The following is a 19,993-nucleotide window of genomic DNA, read 5'->3' as shown; positions in this document are numbered from 1 at the left end:
ACTCCTGACCTCAAGTGATCCACCCACCTTAGCCTCCCAGAGTTCTGGGACTACAGGTGTGAGCCACAGCTTCCATTGCCTGTTTATTCTTTGGTTTTGAACATAATTTTGTGAAACCTAGAAGTACGTTGTTGATCAGCAAAAGTTTACTCTGTTGACTTTTAATAACCTTACCCTGCTCATCCTAAGTGATAGAGTATTGATAGAATCATAAGACACAGAGGTGAGCTGCAAGGTTATGTATAATCTGCAAAGTAGATAATCTCTCTGTGGATGATTGTAATCTGGCATCTTATTTAGCCTTAGATGTGATATATATAAATAAGTCTTAAATTAAAAAACGAAACAGGTATTCCTTAGTTATAACAGGAAACTAAAAACAAACACTAAGAATTTTCCCCCAACAAGTAGATGTATCTCTGTGCTCTTCTCCCTAAGTAATTCACTCATAGAAGACCGCCAGGGATTCTTAAAGAAACTACCATTTCTGAATGTTACATTTGTCTTATTATACCCCTGCCTAAGTCTTAAAATTATTTGTTTCATTGACTAGAAAAAGGATTACTAGATATAAAAGAGTAAGAAACTCTTCTATATGAATTCATTGGCTCTCTTACTTTAAAGGCTTGTGCAACTTGGAATAATTATTTTTTTTAAATTGTGAAATGTGACAAAAATACAGAGAAGTGCATGAAACCTCAGTATAAAATCACTGTAAAATGTACACCCATGTAACTTACACTCAGGTCAAGGCAACATACCCTCTTTCCGATCAAACCTTTCCTGCCTCCCATGTAGTGACCATTATTGTGACATTTATGGTTTTCTTCTTTCTTGATTTTTCTCTTTTTAATCTTGCAGCTTCAACTCAAAGGAACTTTCTTGCTTTTGTTCGCAGTGTCATTACCCAATATGTTTAATTTTGTTCTTGAACTTCATATAAATGAAATAATTGAATATTTATCCGACCGTATCTGGCTGCTTTTGCTTGACAATTAGGACTTTAGGATTCATCCATGTTGTATGTTTGCAGTTTATTCATTTTCCTTTTTTTTTTTTTTTTAACTAGTTCGTTTTTATTGCTGAGTTGTACTCCATTGTTTGAATATATCAAAACGTACCCACTCACCTGGTGATAAACATTTTTGTTGCTTCTAGTTTTTTTGGCTACTACTAACAGTGCCAATAGAAACATTATTATACACCAGTTTTAGTATATACAAGCATGTGTTTTTGTGGAGTATATACTAGGTATAGAATCTCTGGGTTATAGGTTACACATTAGCTCTGTGACATATTGCCAACCTATTTCAATGTATACTCCCACCAGCAGTACATGAGTTGACCTTGTTTCACATTGTCACTACATTTGATATTGTCAGACTTAAATTTTTTGTAAATATGTATGTAATGGTATTTTATTGTGGCTTATATTTTCATAAGCATCTTTTTATATGTTGTTGGTCATTTGAAGTACTTATTTCTTCTTTTTTTTTTTTTTGAGACACTGTCTTGCTTTGTTACTCAGGCTGGAGTGTAGTGGTGTGATCTTGGCTCACTGCAACTGCTGATTCCTAGGTTCAAGCGATTCTTGTGCCTCAGCCTCCTGAGTAGCTGGGATTACAGGCATGTGCCACCACACCCAGCTAATTTTTGTATTTTTAGTAGAGATGGGGTTTCACCATGTTGGGCAGGCTGGTCTTGAACTCCACTCAGGTGATTTACCCGCCTTGGCCTCCCAAAGTGTTGGGATTACAGGCGTGAGCCAGCACATCTGGCCTGGAGTTCTTATTTCTTTTTGCGAAAGGCCTCTATTATATATTTTGCCTTTTTTGTTAATGAGTTGCTTGCATTTTTCTCATTGATTTGTAGGGGTTCTTTATGTAGTCTATATTTGAGCCCTTCGTGGGTTTCAGTGTATGCATTACAGCTATCTTTTTTTTTTAATTTTACTTTAGGTTCTGGGATACATGTGCAGAACGTGTAGGTTTGTTATATAGGTATACATGTGCCATGATGGTTTGCTGCACCTATCAACCAGTCATCTAGGTTTTGCCCTGCATGCATTAGGTATTTGTCTTAATGCTCTTCCTCCTTTTACCCCCAATCCTTGACAGGCCCTGGTTTGTGATGTTCTCTTCCCTGTGTCCATGTGTTTTCATTGTTCAGCTCCCACTTATGAGTGAGAACATGTGGTGTTTGGTTTTCTGTTCCTGTGTTTGCTGAGAATGATGGTTTCTAGCTTCATCCATGTCCCTGCAAAGGACATGAACTCATTCTTTGTTATGGCTGCATAGTATTCCATGGTGTATATGTGCCACATTTTCTTTACCCAGTCTTAATCATTGATGGGCATTTGGGTTGGTTCCAAGTCTTTGCTATTGTGAATAGTGCTGTAGTAAACATACATGTGCATGTGTCTTTATAGTAGAATTATTTATAATCCTTTGGGCATATACCCAGTAATGGAATTGCTGAGTCAAATGGTATTTCTGGTTCTAGATCCTTGAGGAATTGTCACACTGTCTTCCACAATGGTTGAACTAATTTACACTCCCACTGACAGTGTAAAAGTGTGTCATTGGCAGCAAATACTCTGTTTTCTTTGAAGTGACAGGCTCACTTGGGTTTTTTTTTGAGAAAAACCTATTTTTGAGAAAATTCCTGTGAAAGACCCATGTCTAAAAATCATAGTTTGTCTTTTAGTCATTCTTTCAAGTAAAAAATGGTATTTCACAAAATCAAGCTAGTTCAGTTTACAGTTCAAACAGTTGCATGAGTGCTTTACCTGTAGACAAATATTCTGGCTGTATTTGGGTGTGTGGCAGAAATTATCTATGCACGCTTTTAAATTTCATCACATAGGCGATTAAAAGGGTGTGTTCTTAAAAAGTACATCTTTGGCCAGGTGCAGTGTCTTGCTCCTGTAATCTCAGCACTTTGGGAGGCTGAGGCGGGCAGATCACTTGAGGTCAGGAGTTTGAGACCAGCCTGGCCAACATGGGGAAACTCCGTCTGTACTGAAAATACAAAAATTAGCTACGCATGGTGTGCATGCCTGTAATCCCAGCTACTCAGGAGGCTGAGGCAGGGGGATTGCTTCAGTCTGGGAGATGGAGGCTATAGTGAGCCAAGATCGCACCACTGCACTCCAGCCTGAGTGACAGAGCAAGACTGTGTCTAAAAAAAAAAAAAAAAAAGACACCCAAACAACATGTTCTCAGGGCTTGGGATTTGACAAAATGGACAACTTTTCTTTTTTAATGTGGTTAAAAAAAAATACGGGATCTACCATCTTAACAAATTTTAAGTGAGCGGCACAATATTGTCAACTATAAGTACAATGTTAGCAGATCTTCTCTTGATCTTTTTCATCTTCTGTGAGCTGAACTTTATACCCGTTATGTACCAACTCCGCATTTTCCCTTTCCGGCAGCCTCTGACAACTGCCAGTCTACATTTTGCTTCTGAGTTTGACTGCTTTAGATACTTTATATAAGTGGAATCATACAGTATTTGACCTGTGACTGGCTTCTTACCTTAGCATACTGTCCTTAAGGTTTATCCACATTGTAGCATGTGACAAGATTTCCTTCTTTTTTATGGCTGAATAATGTTTGATTTCATAGATGTACACCATGTTGTCTTTGTTCGCTCTTCTGTTGGTGGACATTTAGGTTGTTTCTACCTCTAGACTATTGTAAATAATGCTGCAGTGAACGTGGGAGTGCAGCTATCTCTTTGAGATCCTGACCTAAATTCTTTTGGATAAATATCCAGAAGTAGGAATGCTGGATCATATGGTAGTTCTACTTTTAATTTTTTGAGGAATCTCTATACTGTTTCCATAACAGTTGCTTGACTTTATTTTATTTTATTTTTTAGAGAGACAGGCTCTTGCTTTGTCACCTAGGCTGGAGTACAGTGGTGCATTCATAGCTCACTGTAGCCTTGAACTCCTGGACTCAAGTGATCCTCCTTTCTCAGCCTCCCAAGTGGCTGGGACTATAGGCACATGCCACCATGACCTGCTAATTTAGAAAATTTTTTTGTAGCGATGGGGTCTTGCTAGGTTGCCCAGGCTGGTCTCGAACTCCTAGACTCAAGCAATTCTCATGCCTCAGCCTCCCAAAAGGCTAGGATTACCTGAGCCACCATGCTTGGCAAGAGTGCCCTTTTATCTACTTCTTCAACACTTATTTTTTGTCTTTTTGGTAATAGCCATTCTGACAGGTGTGAGATGATAACTCATTGTAGTTTAAATTTGCATTTCCCTAGTAGTGATTTTGAGCTTTTTTTTTTTTTTTTTCCTGCCTGTTGGCCACTTGCATGCCTTTTGAGAAGTATCTTCTCAAATCCTTTGCCCATTTTAAAATTGGGCTGTTTTCTTGAGTTCTTTATATATTTTGGATATTAACCCCATATTAGACATTTGGGTTGCAGGTATTTTCTCCAAATCCATAGGTTGTCTTCATCACATTGTTAATTGTTTCCTTTCCTGTGTAAAAACTTTTTTTTTTTTTTTTTGAGATACAGTCTTGCTTTGTTGCCCAGGCTGGAGTTCAGTGGCGAGATCTCAGCTCACTGCAATCTTTGCCTCCTGGGTTCAAGCGATTCTTCTGCCTCAGCCTGCTCAGTAGCTGGGATTACAGGCATGTGCCACCATGCCTGGCTAATTTTTGTATTTTTAGTAGAGATGAGGGTTTTGTCATGTTGGCCAGGCTCCTCTCAAACTTTTGACTGCAGGTGATCCTCCTGCCTCAGCCTCCCAAAGTGCTAGGGTTACAGGCATGAGCCACTGCACCCGGCCTCCTGTGTAGAAACTTTTTTGTTTGATGTAATCCCAGTTGTCTGTTTTTCCTTTAATTACTTGAGCTTTTGGGGTCAGATCTAAAAAATTATAACTCAGGCCAATGTTGGGTAGCTCTCCCCCTATTTTTTCTTTTAGGATTTTTATAGTTCCACGTCTTACATTTAAGTCTTTAATTCATTTTGACTTGATTTTTGTGTATGGTGTGAAATAAGTGTCCAGTTTCATCGTTCTGTATACAGATATTAAGTTTTCCCAATATTCTTTATTGAAGAGACTGTCTTTTTCCTGTTATGTGTTCTTGGTACCCTTTGTTGAAAATTAATTGACTATAAACGCATGTGTTAATATCAGGGTTCTCTATTCTGTTTCATTGGTTGATGCGTCTGTTTTTATGCCAGCGCCATGCTGTTTTAATTACCGTAGCTTTGTAATATACAGTTAGCTGGCCTTATCTTTAGTTTGTTGGCCGCATCCACAGATTCAACCAACTCTAGGTCAAAAGCTGTGGATATGGAGGGCTGACTAAGTATTTTCTATCTACAGTTGTTTGGATCCGCAGATGTGGAAGCTGCAGATACAGAGGGATGACTCTATATATGCTGTACATAAGGGACTTTTGAGCATCTGTGAATTTGGTGTGTGTGGAAGATGGCCCAGGAACCAATCCCCTTGGGATACAGTGGGCCAACTTTAGTTTGAAGTCAAATAGGGTGATACTTCTAGCTTTTTTCTTTTTGTTCAAGATTGCCTTGGCTATTTGTTTTTTGTTTGTTTGCTTGTTTGTTTTTTGGTTCCATATAAATTTAAGGATTTTTCTGTTTCTGTGAATAATGTCATTGGTGCTTTGATAGAGATTGCATTGAGTCTTTATATCTCTTTGGGTAGCATGAACATTTAAACAATCTTAATTATACTAATCAATGAACATGGAATATCTTTCCATTTTTTTGTCTTCTTCAGTTTCTTTCATCAGCATAGTTTGTGGTTTATAGATCTTTCACCTCCATGGTTAAATTTCTTCCTAAGTATCTTATTTTATTTTTTGTAGCTATTTTATTTTGTTTATTATTTTTCTCTTTTTGTCATTCTTAGAATGCTATAATGTAGCTATTTTAAGTGGAATAAAAATATTTTTTCAGGTAGTTCATTGTTAGTATATAGAAACACTGCCTATTTTTGTGTGTTGATTTTTATATCCTGTGACTTTACCCTATTTATTATTATTTTATTTTTTAATATTTTTTCACGTTGATGGATACAGCGTATTTATTATTTCTAACAACTTTATGGTGTAGTCATTAGGATTTTCTAAATATAAGATCATTTTGTCAGCAGAGATATCTTTCACTTCTTTTCTTGTTTGGATGACTTTCATTTCTTCTTTTTGCCTAATTGCTCTGGCAAGGACTTTTAGTACTCTGTTCAGTAGAAGTGATGAGGGTCGGCATGTACCTGATCTTACAGGAAAAACTTTCAGCTTTTCACTGTGGAATATAATGTTAGCTGTGGGCTTGTTATTTATGGCCTTTTTTTGTGTGTGTTGAGGAACATTCTTTCTATAGTTAGTATGTATTTTTTTTTGATATGGAGTCTTGCCCTGTCACCCAGGCTGGTGTGCAGTGGTGAGATCTCGGCTTACTGCAACACTGCAGCCTTCATCTCCTGGGTTTGAGTGGTTCTTCTGCCTCAGCCTTCCAAGTAGGTGGGATTACAGGCACGTGCCACCACACCCGGCTAATTTTTATGTTTTTAGTAGAGGTGGGGTTTCACCATGTTGGCCAGGCTGATCTCCAACTCCTGACCTTAAGTGATCCTCCTGCCTTGGCCTCCCAAAGTGCTGGGATTACAGGGGTGAGCCACTGCACTCAGCCTTTATAGTTAATTGTTGAGAGTTTTATCATAAAAGGGTATTAAATTTTGTCAAAATTGTTTTGACATCTAATGAGATGATGAAGTGATTTTTATCCTTCATTCTATTAATGTGTCACATTTAGTGTATGTTGTATCATCTTTGCATCCCAGGGATAAATCCATTGTGATCATAGTGAATGATTTTTTTTTGAGATGGAGTGTTGCTCTGTTACCCAGGCTGGAGTGCAGTGGCACAACCTCGGCTTGCTGCAACCTCCACCTCCTGTGTTCAAGCAATTCTTCTGTCTCAGCCTCATGAGTAGGGGGGATTACTGTTGCGTGCCACCACTGGTGGCTAATTTTTGTATTTTTAGTAGAGAGGGAGTTTCATCATGTTGGTCAGGCTGGCCTCAAACTCCTGACATTATGATCTGCCCGCCTTGGCCTCCCAAAGTGCTGGGATTACAGGCACGAGCCACTGTGCCCAGCCGGTGAATGATCCTTTTAATGTGCTGTTAAATTCTGTTTGCTGGTGTTTGTTGAGGATATTTTCATCTGTGTTTATAAGATGCATTGACCTGTAATTTTCTTTTTTTGTAATGTTTTTGTCTGGCTCTGGTATCGTGTTATAGTGGCCTCTTAAATTCCATTTTTTTTTCTGTGTAATTTGTTGTAATGTTTTCTCTTTTTCTAATATTATTTGAATTTTTTTCTTTATTAAATGTCTAGCTAAAGATTTGTCAGTTTTGTTTGTCTTTTAAAAAAAAACACCAACTCTTAATTTTGATTTTTTTTTTCTTTTCTTTATTTTATTATTATTTTTAAATTGAGATAAGGTCTCACTTTGTCACCCAGGCTGGAGTGCAGTGGCGCTATCTTGGCTCACTGCAGCCTCGACCTCCTTGGCTCAAGTGATCCCCCCACCTCAGCTCCCCAAGTAGCTGGGACTGCAGGCATGGGCCCCCATGCCTGGCTGAGTTTTTGTATTTTTTTGTAGAGACAGGTTTTGCCATGTTGCCCAGGTTGGTCTTGAATTCCTGAGCTCAAGCAATCTGCCAGCTTTGGCCTGTCAAAGTGCTAAGATTACAAGCATGAGCCACCAGGCCCAGCCGATTTTTGTTTTGTTTTGTTTTTTAATTCTGTATTTCAGTTGTTTCTGCCCTAATCTTTGTTATTTCCTTCCTTCTATTAACTTTGGACTTTGTTCTTCTTTTTCTAGTTCCTTGAAGTTTTGAGTTAGGCAGTTTGAGAAAAAAAAAAAAAAAAAAAAAGGCATTTATAGGCTGAGCTCAGTGGCTCACGCCTGTATTCCTAGAACTGTGTGGGGCTAAGGTGGGCAGATTGCTTGAGCCCAGGAATTCAAGACCAGCCTGGGTAACATGGTGAAACCCTGTCTCTTCAAATACAAAATTAGCTGGACATGGGGCATGTACCTGTGGCCCTAGCTACTGGGGTATGGGGGTGGGGGGGCACTGAGGCTGAGGTGGGAGGATCACTTGAGCCCAGAAGGTTGAGGCTGCAGTGAGCCAAGATTTTGCCATTGGAGTACAGCTTGGGTGATAAAATGAGATACTATGTCCAAAAAAAAGCATTTATTGCTATAAATTTACTCTTTTGAACTGCTTTTGCTGCATCTCATAAATTTTGGTATTTATGTTTTCATTTTCATTTGTCTCAGGATATTTTTGAATTTCCTTTTTGATTTTGTTCTTTGATTCTTTGGTTGTTCAAGAATGTGTTTAATTTCCACATAGTTGTGAGCTTTCCAGTTTTCTTTCTGGTATTGATATCTAGTTTTATTCTATTCTGTTTGGAATATTTTCCAGTCTTTTAAAATTTGTTATTTTTTTGTGATCTAATGATCAGAAGGTTAGATCACATGTTAGAGCCTGGAAAAAGGTTTGTGTGTGCTTGAGAAGAATGTAGTCTCCTTATCTTGGGTGGCATGTTGTGTATATGTCTGTTAAATCCATTTGGCTTGTGGTATTATTCAAGTCTTCTGCTTCCTTATTGATCTTTTGTCTGGATATTCTATGGAAAGCAGTATATTGAAATTCCCTACTATTACTGTGTTGGTGTCTATTTCTTTCTTCAGCTCTGTCACATATATTCATGCGCTTTTGTCCTCTGATGTGGTATGTGTATATATTTATAATTGTTATATTTTCAAAGTATATTTGTCTAATATAAGCATAGCCACTCCTTTTCTCTCTTAGCTAACATTTGAATGGAGTATCTTTATTCATCCTTTCACTTTCAGCCTGTGTCCTTAAATCTAAAACTAGTTTCTTGTAGACAGCATACAGCTTTTTTAAAAAACCAACTCATCTTAAAAAAAAAAATCAGTTTAGCTGGCTGCGGTGGCTCATTCCTGTAATTCCAGCACTTTGGAAGGCCAAGGTCAGTGGATCACCTGAGGTTAGGAGTTTGAGACCAGCCTGACCAACACGGAGAAACCCCCTCTCTACTAAAAATACAAAATCAGCCAGGTGTGGCAGGGCATGCTTGCAGTTGCAGCTACTTGGGAGGCTGAGGCAGGAGAATTGCTTGAACCTGGGAGGTGGAGGTTGCGGTGAGCTGAGATTGCGCCATTGCACTCAGTCTGAGCAACAAGAGCTAAACTTCATCTCAAACAAAACAAAACAAAACAATTTAGATACTTTGTCTTTTGATGTGGAGTTAGATCCTACATTTAAGGTAATTAGTGATAGGAAAGGACTTACTACTCCCATTTTGTTAATTGTTTTTCTGTTTTGGAGCTCTTCTGTTCTTTTCCTCTTTTGCTCTCTTCCTTTGTATTTTATTATATTTTTCTATTTTTCCTTGCAATTTGTTTGTTCAAGAGATTGGGTCCCTCTCTATTAGATTTTCCCGTAGTTTGAATTTTGGTGATTGTATCTCTATGGTATCTCTTAATATATTACCCTGTGGTCTTTTTCTGTAAATTGGTAGTTGGATCTAGATGGCTTGATCAGATTTTGATTCATGTTTCCCCACCCCTAAGACAACTTCGTAGGTGGATGATGCTTTCTTTTCTTCTTCTTCTTTTTTTTGGTGAGATAAGGTCTCACTCTGCTGGAATTACAGGCGTGAACCACCACATCTAGCCTGCATGGTGTTTTCTTTCATCAGAATCTGGAGACACATATTGTTTCATAGTCTCTTTTTATAATGTGAGCAGTCATTGGTAGATGCCTAGATTCTTTAATTAATTAGGGATCTTAAAATGGTGATATTCTAATTTCATAATTCCTTCTTTTTTACTACAGAGATATTTCTAATCTTCTATGGGTTACCAGTGGTACAGTTAGTATATGAAAGGCAGAATAAATGCTTGATTAAATTTTTTTATTTGTCAGTTGATATAATTTGCTCTATAAGAATCATCTTGTTAGAGTGGAAATTGAAACATATGTTTTCTGTTTTATTTTAGTTTGCATTTATGTCGGATCCTCAGTGAAAATAAAAGCCATGATAGTTCGACATACAGAGGTAAGATTTTTAAAAGTATCTTAGCTATCATTTTCAGCTTGATTACAATTAGTAACTATCCTGGTTTCTATTCATTGTTAGGTATGAACACAAAAGATATATAGTTCATTTTATATGAAGGTTTTACATGGTTATATTAGAGTCAGGATTAAAATTGTAGTTGTATTAAGACTATATCTCTTACTATACCGATGTTATTTGACCTGCATTATAATGATATTATATTGCTTGACTTATGTAATTAGGACTTGGTATATTTAGCTAAATTTCAGCAGTTGTTAGCCGTATCAATCATAAATAAGAGAGAAAAAATAGCATGGAAAGAAAAATTGTTCTGATCTTATTTGCACTAGAAAATTTCCAGAAACTGAAGTTTAGTGTTTTTACTAAAGCTGGTTATGTTTAGGTGCTGTCTGGGGATCTTGTTAAAGGCAGTTGTCATGGAAAACATTCACACAAAGGAGTTGTTTACTGCATTTCACAAATATGATTTATTAAATAAAATATTTGTAATTAAACAGGATGTATTACAATTTTCCAGTAACTTTAGTTTTAAAGGATTTTACTATTAACATTTTGTTAATTTAAAATTAGACCTGTAGATTTGGGAAAGAGGGCCAAAACTAAAAACAATTGTGTCTAGTAAGCGTAAAGCATTTACGTTTGTAGTATTGTCGGGGGTAAAACCCACAGTGTATATTTAAATTATAAAATATGTTTTTATAACCCATATTCTATTTGAGGCCAAAAATCATTAGATAAAATTAATTATGGTCATTTAAAGTATGCATTTGTGAATAGAAGGTAAAAAACAGAATCTCATATATACATGTGTGTGTTTTATTTTTGTTCTACCAAAAATTAATTATGACTTTCATAAGAGAGGGGATATATCTTTTTTTTTTTTTTTTTTTAAGACAGGGTCTTTTTCTGTTGCCCAGACTGGAATGCAGTGGTGTAATCATAGCTCACTGCAGCCTTAAACTTCTGGGCTCAAGCGATCCTCCCACTTCAGACTCCCAAGTAGCTGGGACTGCAAGTGTGCAACACTACTCCTTGCTTTTTTTTGTTTTTTTGTTTGTTTGTTTTTGAGACGGAGTTTCACTCTTGTTGCTGAGGCTGGAGTGCAATGGTGTGATCTCGGCTCACTGTACCCTCTGCCTCCCGGGTTCAAGCAGTTCTCTTGCCTCAGCCTCCCAAGTAGCTGGGATTACAGGCATTTGCCACCACGCCTGGCTAATTTTGTATTTTTAGTAGAGACGGGGTTTCACCACGTTGGTCAGACTGGTCTTGAACTCCTGACCTCAGGTGATCTGCCTGCCTCGGCCTCCCAAAGTGCTGGGATTACAGGTGTGAGCCACCATGCCTGGCCTTATTTTTTAAATTTATTTTTTGTAGAGATGAGGGGTCTTGCTATATTGCCCAGGCTGGTCTCATACTCTTGGCCTCAAGCAGTGCTTTCGCCTCTGGCTCCCAAAGTGTTGGGATTGCTGTCATAAGCCACCTTGCACAGCTGAGGATATACTTTTTAAAGAACATTTAGGCTAGGTGCGGTGGCTCACACCTATAATCCTAGCACTTTGGGAGGCTGAGGTGGGCGAATCACTCGAGATCAGGAGTGTGAGACCAGACTGGCCAATATGGTGAAACTCCTTCTCTATCAAAAGAAAAAAAAAATTAGCTGGGTATGGTGGCGTGCATCTGTAATCCTAGCTACTCTGGAGGCTGAGGCGCGAGAATCCCTTGAAACCAGGAGGCATAGGTTGTAGTGAGCTGAGATCACGCCACTGTACTCCAGCCTGGGTGACAGAGTGAGGCCTTGTCTCAAAAAAAGAACATTTGGATGTGTGAGTGGAAAGTGTTTTTTTAAAAACAAATGAAAAAACCATTTTTCACCTTGTCATATGGGTAAGACCTGTTTTAAGAGTTAACATTCCTAGCCTGCCATCCCCCAAATTATTTTCTTGTTTATCCTGCTTATAAAATTGCATGATCACTCAAAATATTTTTGAGATTGATAGACAGTAATGTATTCTTGTTGAAGTTAGTTCACTGTCAGAAGTGTAAGAATGTACAAAAAGACTCATTTCTAAAAATACTTGGGTACTTTATCTTTTTTCTTCCCCGTGTTTAAAATCAGCTTTTAACATCTCAGTTAACTTTGATCTTGTTTGATAGAAACATTGGGTGGATAAAATAGAAGAATTCTCAATAAATGATAGCGTAGTGGGACAGTTTGACTCTGGAACTTTAGTAACTATTAGATTATTGTTTATTTGCATGGTTCTGATTCACATATGAAACGAGAAATAGTTATAAGTGTGGCCTTATTGGCTGAATTGCCAGTGCTCTCTTTCTCATATGTACTCCTTAACACATATACTCCTTGGCTGATCTCTGTTAACAGTCAGGCTTTGGTTTGAGGGCCCCAGTTTGTTGTCCTAGCAGGAAGCTGTCATTTCTTCAGAGTCTCTTTTCTGTCTTAGGGGTTTGAGTTTGGGCAGTGTTCCCTCTGACCTTTCTCTTTCTGCCCCTTCCCTTGAATTAATTTCATTTCAGACAGGCAGTTTCCCTTGCACACGTTGCTTCTCCTTGTTTTTTTTATAAATCACCTTTCCTTGACCCCAGCCACTACCAGTGAAACAACATTGTAATGATGGCTAATAAACATGAGTAATTGGGGTACAGTGTGATATTTTCATATCTGTATATAATGTGTAATGATCAAATTAGTGTAATTAGTGTATTACCTCAAGCATTTATCATTTGTGTTGGGAAAATTCAAAATCCCTTCTAGCTTTTTGAACATAAACAGTACATTATTGTTAAAAAAAAAAAATGAGTAGTACTAGTGATATTAGATATAACCAAGAACTGGTGTCTTCAGCCTTCAAACCCCGCAAAAACTAAGAATCTCTACCTTCTAGTAGCTATTCTTAAAACTACTCTTTCTGAAGTGTTAGCATTAAGATAAAATATTTCATTGAATTTTTTGTGGATAACTATAAGGGTTGTAAGTTTTCCTTCTCATTGTAAATATAAATTAAAATTTTTCACCTGCGATATAGATTTTATAGGTTTCTATGGAACTAGTCTGATAATTTTAAACCATAGCTAGTGTTTATCTATGGATAAAACACAATAGGAATTCCTAACCATTTTTAAATAGGCATTTAGAAAACTGGTGAATTAGGCCAGGTGCTGTGGTTCACACCTATAATCCCAGCACTTTGGGAGGCTGAAATGGGCAGATCACTTGAGGTCAGGAGTTGAAGACCAGCCTGGCCAACATGGTGAAACCCTGTCTCTACCAAAAATATAAAAATTAGCTGGGTGTGGTGGCAGATGCCTGTAATTGCAGTTGCTCGGGAGGCTGAGGCTGGAGAATCACATGAACCCAGGAGGCAGAGGTTGCAGTGAGCCAAGATCGCGTGACTGTACTCCAGTCTGGGGAGCGAGACTCTGTCTCAAAATAAAAAAAAAAAGAAAAAGAAAACGTGTGATTTGGGGACTGTCTTTGCTGCTGTATGGATTACAATGTGATTGTTTTTATATCATTTTAGTGTCAGCAAAATGACCCAGGCCACTTGTTCTCTATTTTAATCTCCTTCTGTGATTAAGATTAGACTTCCTTGGTCCCCTATGAGTACCAGAGAACATACTCGCATGGGACCTTAGTTTTAGATAATTGGCTATTTTGTTCTTCTAAGTGATTGCTTTTTAAAAACAATAACAACAACAAAAAACTTTAGTTGTCTGGATAATTTTAAATAAGTATTATTTGTTGTTCGTTGTAAAGCATTTTATTCATGGAGATACAAAGCATGAAATTGACCTCTTATTCCTGCCATACCAAAAAATATAAATTTTTTGCTTGGTCCCCTATGAGTACCAGAGAACATACTCGCATGGGACCTTAGTTTTAGATAATTGGCTATTTTGTTCTAAGTGATTGCTTTTTAAAAGCAAACAACAACAGCAACAAAACTTAGTTGTCTGGATAATTTTAAATAAGTATTATTTGTTGTTTGTTGTAAAGCATTTTATTCATGGAAATACAAAGCATGAAGTTGACCTCTTATTCCTGCCATACCAAGAAATATAAATTTTTTTCCTTTGTTTTTATATTGTTTATTTATTTAAAAGCACAATGAGGCCAGGCATGGTGGCTCATGCATGTAATCCTAGCACTTTGGGAGGCTGAGATGGATGAATCACCTGAGGTCAGGAGTTCAAGACCAGCCTGAGCAACATGGTGAAACCCTGTCTCTATTAAAAAAAGTAAAAAAGAAAAAGCACAATGAAGGTATAGTTGTGAAAGAGGCAGAATATATTTAATAATGAATTCTTCATAAAGAATTGGAATAATCTGACTACGTTTCCTTAGCAAATGATTTAATGAACAAGTTAATTTTACTGCAAAATAGTGTTTTCATTAAGGGGGGATTTATATACATTTTGATTTCTATTATGTTCCTTTTTGTGGGCAGTAGTCATAGCAGGGGAGAAGTTTTTATTTTTTATATTTTTTGAGATCATCATGTAGTCAGAACTCATTGCTGCTTTGACCTCCTGGGTTCAAGTTCCTGCCTCAGCGTCCCGAGTAGCTGGCACAACAGGTGCACCGCCACCACACCTGGCTAATTTTTTTTTTTTTTTTAAAGTAGAGACGAGGTCTCCCTAAGTTGCCCAGGCTGGTTTCAAACTCCTAGGTTCAAGCCATCCTCCTGCCTTGGCCCCACAAAGTGCTGGGATTACAGGCGTGAGCCACTGAGCCTGGCCAAGAAGATTTTTTAAATATTTGATTTTTTAACTTGCTGTTCGGTTCTGAAAAAAATTTGATTCCGCTCAAAAGGAGGTTATAAACAGACTTTATTTTACATTAGCATCTTTAAAGCTTCTTGTTTCACTACTTTTCATGATTGGAAGGAGGTAAATTTTAGTATATGGGACGAAAAATAAGATGACCAGAAGGTGTTCACCTGACCACTAACTACCCTCTCCAAAACCAAAAAATATTTCTTCAGGAAAGGGGGCTGTGGTAATTAGTAGTGAATGGGGTTATTTGTGGTTGACAGTTATAGAGCTGCCATTTTATACATGTATATATAGATGTATTTTTTGTTTGATTTTTATGGGACAAAGAGATTTAGATTTGGGGAGAAATTTCTCTGACAGTAGGGTATGGTTAAAACTCAGTACTATGTTTACTGCTACTCTTTATCTGGTGTCACTGTGGCCCTGGGGTTGAATTGAGTATATATCTGAAGTCTACTGGTGAGGAAAATGATTAGTTTAAATTCACTTGCTAGAGTTCATTGAAAATAATTATAGAGAGTATAGTAGCATGAAAAAAATGCTTTTAAAAGTGTTTTGGGGAAATTAGAATACTATATGATGTGCATAGCAAATTTAAATATGTAAAATCTGTAGACATCCAGAATAAACTGGAAAGGAATGCTCAACCTGTGGTTATAGTAGTGGAGGGATGGTTAATATTTTTCTAACCTTTTAATTTTGTGTTTTTATGAAAATAAAAGAAGTACTAGAGAAAAAGCATTAGAAATACATTTTTCATTATTGATGTTTATAATAATTCTGAGAAGTAGGAAATATATAGATTTGTTTTTCATGTTCAAGAGATTGTATCTTTATATTATTTCTCTTACGTTCAACAGATTTCCAGCAAGCTCTCTATGAATTGTCATATCATGTAATTAAAGGAAATCTAAAGCATGAACAGGCATCTAATGTTCTTAATGACATTAGTGTAAGTATATAATATATATAAGAGTTGTTATATATCTTTTTGCTTTGACACAAAAGATCCCTGAAGTGTATAACTTTTATTGTATTCAAAATTATAGTAGTAGATGGATTTTTAAATTTTCTCTTTTAAAAGTAATTTGGCTAAAATATTTTTCTCCCAATACAGCATAATAAGCCATTTTTTTGTTTGTAGTTATGTTTAGAAATTAAATATATTTTAAAAATTGAGGATTAAATTATTTTAAATTGTGGTTGGTTGTCTCTAACATTCAGTTGGTGCTAATTTTCATCTACTTATGGTTTAAAAAATATTAACTAGATTAAAAAAAACTTACATGGTTATTGTGTTTCACTCTTTCATTTATTGGAGAATTTAAGTTAGAGTCACACCAGATATTCTTCATAGTGCTTTGGCTTTTCAATTGGAAGATGGGCTTTCAAATTGTAAACTAGCAGTTAAGTTTGAGGTTTTTACGAGTGGTGTGCTGTTCTTTTATGCTTGTTTTTAAACTTGTATATAAATAAAATTATCTTGTGTATATATATATGCGTGTGTGTGTATATCCATATATAATGAACTTGTATATAAATAAAATTCAGATTCTCTTTTATAATAGGTTTTATTAAGGTGTGGGATCTGAAGTTTCTTGGTCTCAGTCTGAGCTTCACTACTGTGTTTCATTAATCTTCTGTAGCCTTTTTTTTCTTTTAGGGGAGGTAATATTTGTATGTTTTTTGTGCTTTCCCAGGGATAGTCTTAAGGAAATTCTAAGTTTAGCTGTTGTGATTTTCCACCCCATATTGGGGTGTATTTGAGCAGTAGGAATTCATTGAGTTACCCTTTTGTCTCTAAATTGTCTCCAGCTGATAACAACAGCATTAGTTCATGTTGGAGTAGGTCTATTTCCTTTTTTTTTAACATTAAAAAAATTCAGTTGCTACCAATCTTTCTTAACTAATATTTCATGTTTGAAAACTCTTGTCTTACTTTATTTCTGATCTTCAAGTAGCCTGAGTACTTGCATTTAAATAGACATAACCAGAGTTCAGAGTCCTTAAGAAATTTGAGGCTACAATCTGATTGACAAGGTTATTTCATTTTGTAAATTGAGCATTGGTATAGGTTTTAGTTTGTTTATGGGATCTGATTCTAATTCTTTTTTCATTTATTGAAAATGGATAATTCAAGTCAATTTTATGTATGTGTATTTAATTCTTACATAACTTCTTCTTTCTTTTGAGTACTTAATGATGTCTTTATAGATACTTCTGCAGCTTGATTGTCTTTGTCATGGCCTTCTCTTAGTACTATACATTGTCTGTAGCCACAGAAGTGTGTCTTATGTGCCTCCTTGCAGCTGCCAGATTTTTCTTCAGAATTTCTTTTAGTTTCTGAAAATAGGCTAATTTTAGTGTTGCTGTACTGCCAGCAGACTATTCATTGCAATAAATGAACTATGATCCTTACTAATGGAAAACAGTCCTAAAATTGAGTGTGGGAGTGGAAAGTCAAGAGACAAGTCTAGAATAATGCTGAAATTTTTATTTAGACATGGGAGGATTTTGGGTCATTTTTTTTTCCCTCAAAACGGGGACTTGCTCTGTCACCCAGGCTGGAGTGCAGTGGCGCAATCTCGGCTCACTGCAATCTCTGCCTCCTGGGTTCAAGCAATTCTCTTGCCTCAGCCTCCCGAGTAGCTGGGATTACAGGCACGCACCACCACACCCGGCTAATTTTTGTGTTCTTAGTAGAGACAGGGTTTCACCATGGCCAGGCTGGTCTTGAACTCTTGAGCTTGTGATCCACCCACCCTGGCCTCCCAAAGTTCTGGGATTATAGGTGTGAGCCACTGCGCCAGCCCGATTTTGAGTCATTTTCTCCAAAGGCTACAACAAGAGTGAGTAAAGAAAATGAAGAGAATATTGAGCTTCAAGAAAGGTGGGAGAGAGGGAGGAGGAGGGCTAAGTGTTAAAAAACTACCTATTGAGTATTGTGTTCACCGTTTGGATGATGGATTCAGTAGAAGCCCAAACCCCAGCATTACAAAATATATTCATGTAACCTGTATATTTATCTCCTGAAACTAAAAAATAACCCTCAAAACTAGCCTTTAGCTTTTTAGCTGGTTTTATATTTTCAAGATTCTGTTTCTCTCATACCATTGTGATTTTTGCATAGTCAACATCTAAAGTCTTGGATGAAGAATGCACCATTTTTATTTATTTATTTTTAATTTTTTAAAATTTATGTATATTTTTTTAAGAGATGGGGTTTCAGCATGTTGGTCAGGCTGGTGTCAAACTCCTGACCTAGTGATCCCCCTGCCCCGGCCTCCCAAAGTGCTGGGCTTACAGGCATGAGCCACTGCGCCCGGCCAGAATCCATTTTTAACAGTCTTCCTTTAGGTAGGTATGAGGTACTCTAAATTCCAGTGATTTCTAAAATGAAACTTCACTGGAAGAATGTTACTCATTTGTGCTCTTTAATATTTCCTAAAGTGTTTAGGTTTCTTTTGTTTTCAAATTATTTCATGGTAGACAGTTAAACATTTTTTCTAAACATTATCTCCCTCTTTTATTTCCTCTGTATTAGGAGAGTTAACGTGAAAAATTTTAATATTGGTCAATATAATGATGGGGTTTTTGTTAGTTTAAAAAAATTTTTTTTCAGCCCCTCTGCAAATACATTTTTTTCTTTTTTGACAGAGTTTCCTCTGTTGCCTAGGCTGGAGTGCAGTGGTGCAATCTTGGCTCACTGCAGCTTCCACCTCCTGGACTCAAACAATCCTCTGACCTCAGCCTCCTGAGTAGCTGGGACCACAGGCATGTGTCATCACACCTGGCTAATTTTTTTTTTTTTTTTTTTTTTTGTAGAGACAGGGTTTTGCCACGTGGTCCAGGCTGGTCTCAAACTCTTGGGCTCAAGTCAGCTGCCCACCTTGGCCTCCTAAAGTACTGGGATTACAGGTGTGAGCTACTGCTCCCAGCCAGTTTTTGTTTTTAAGTTTCACTGAAGAATGTTATCAGAATAACCCTCATACTTGCTGTGTGCTTTTCTGGTATTTACTGTAATTATATTTTTAAAATTAGGAATTTCGTGAGGATATGCCCTCCATTCTTGCTGATGTATTCTGCATATTAGGTAGGTATTAAGCCTTTATTTCACCTGTAATGTGTTATTTGGTAAATTAATGTACTGTGTTAAATAAGATGTTTTACACTAAGAATTTCACAAATGTTTCTGCAAATGTAGAAGCAAACTGATTCTTTATAGAGAATATAGTAATATAAGTCAAATGTTATAATCAATGTTATAAACAAGCTTTAGGAGTATAATTCAAATTGAGTTTTTGACAATGTAGATTTGTATAAATTTGAGCTAAATTAAGTCATTTAAAGTCTTATAATAATACAAGTCAAATGTTACAATCAATGTTATAAATAAGCTTTATAGGTATAATTCAAATTGAGTTTTTGACAGTGTAGATTTGTATAAATTTGAACTAAATTAAGTCATTTAAAAGGGCAAGTTTTCTGAGATTTTAGTAACCAAATAATCTTATTCAATGTAGGTTTTCAATGAATGTTGTCAGAATCTCAGACTTAGGACACTCAAGAAATACTTACTTTGCTATTGCACTCTTTGATTCTTCTTAATTTTAGAAACAGCAAGAAGAACCAGAGTAATCAAAAATACTTTTGTTTTGAGGATGAGAAACCAGCTTTGGTAATAGCAACTTCTTTATTTTTCCAGAATAAATAAGGATTCATGTAAGATTAAAAAGGAATATTTCTTTGACTTAGAAATGTAGTGTCCCATGGCATGGATTTTAAAAATAATGTTTATAATTTTTTTTCTCTAATTTTAGATCTAGATGAAAATAACTGAGTACAGTTTTCCCCATCAGTCAGTCCTGTGCTTTCTTTTATGTTCTTCTCTTTTTTGAGATATGGTCTTGTTCTTTTGACCAGGCTGGACTGCAGTGGTGTGATCTTGGCTCACTGCAGCCTTGACTTCCTGGGCTTAAGCGATCCTACTACCTCATCCACCACATCCTGCTGATTTTT

At 36.6% G+C, this 19,993-nt stretch overlaps 1 protein-coding gene across 7 annotated transcripts in view; it reads left to right on the top strand.

Annotated features, from left to right (window-relative positions):
* THOC2 (THO complex 2) overlaps positions 1-19,993 on the top strand; it is a 129,249-nt gene that overhangs the window by 8,137 nt on the left and 101,119 nt on the right. For all 7 annotated transcript variants that reach the window (XM_017497532.2, XM_037727488.1, XM_017497529.2 and 4 more), the window contains exons 2-4: positions 10,098-10,156; positions 15,835-15,926; positions 19,016-19,067. In XM_017497532.2, the coding sequence (XP_017353021.1) occupies positions 10,098-10,156; positions 15,835-15,926; positions 19,016-19,067 (203 nt within the window). The remainder of the gene's footprint in view (positions 1-10,097; positions 10,157-15,834; positions 15,927-19,015; positions 19,068-19,993) is intronic.

This window comes from Cebus imitator, unplaced genomic scaffold (assembly GCF_001604975.1).
Source record: "Cebus imitator isolate Cc_AM_T3 unplaced genomic scaffold, Cebus_imitator-1.0 Scaffold232, whole genome shotgun sequence".
Lineage (NCBI taxonomy): Eukaryota > Metazoa > Chordata > Mammalia > Primates > Cebidae > Cebus > Cebus imitator.
This window is presented reverse-complemented; position numbering and strand designations above follow the sequence as displayed.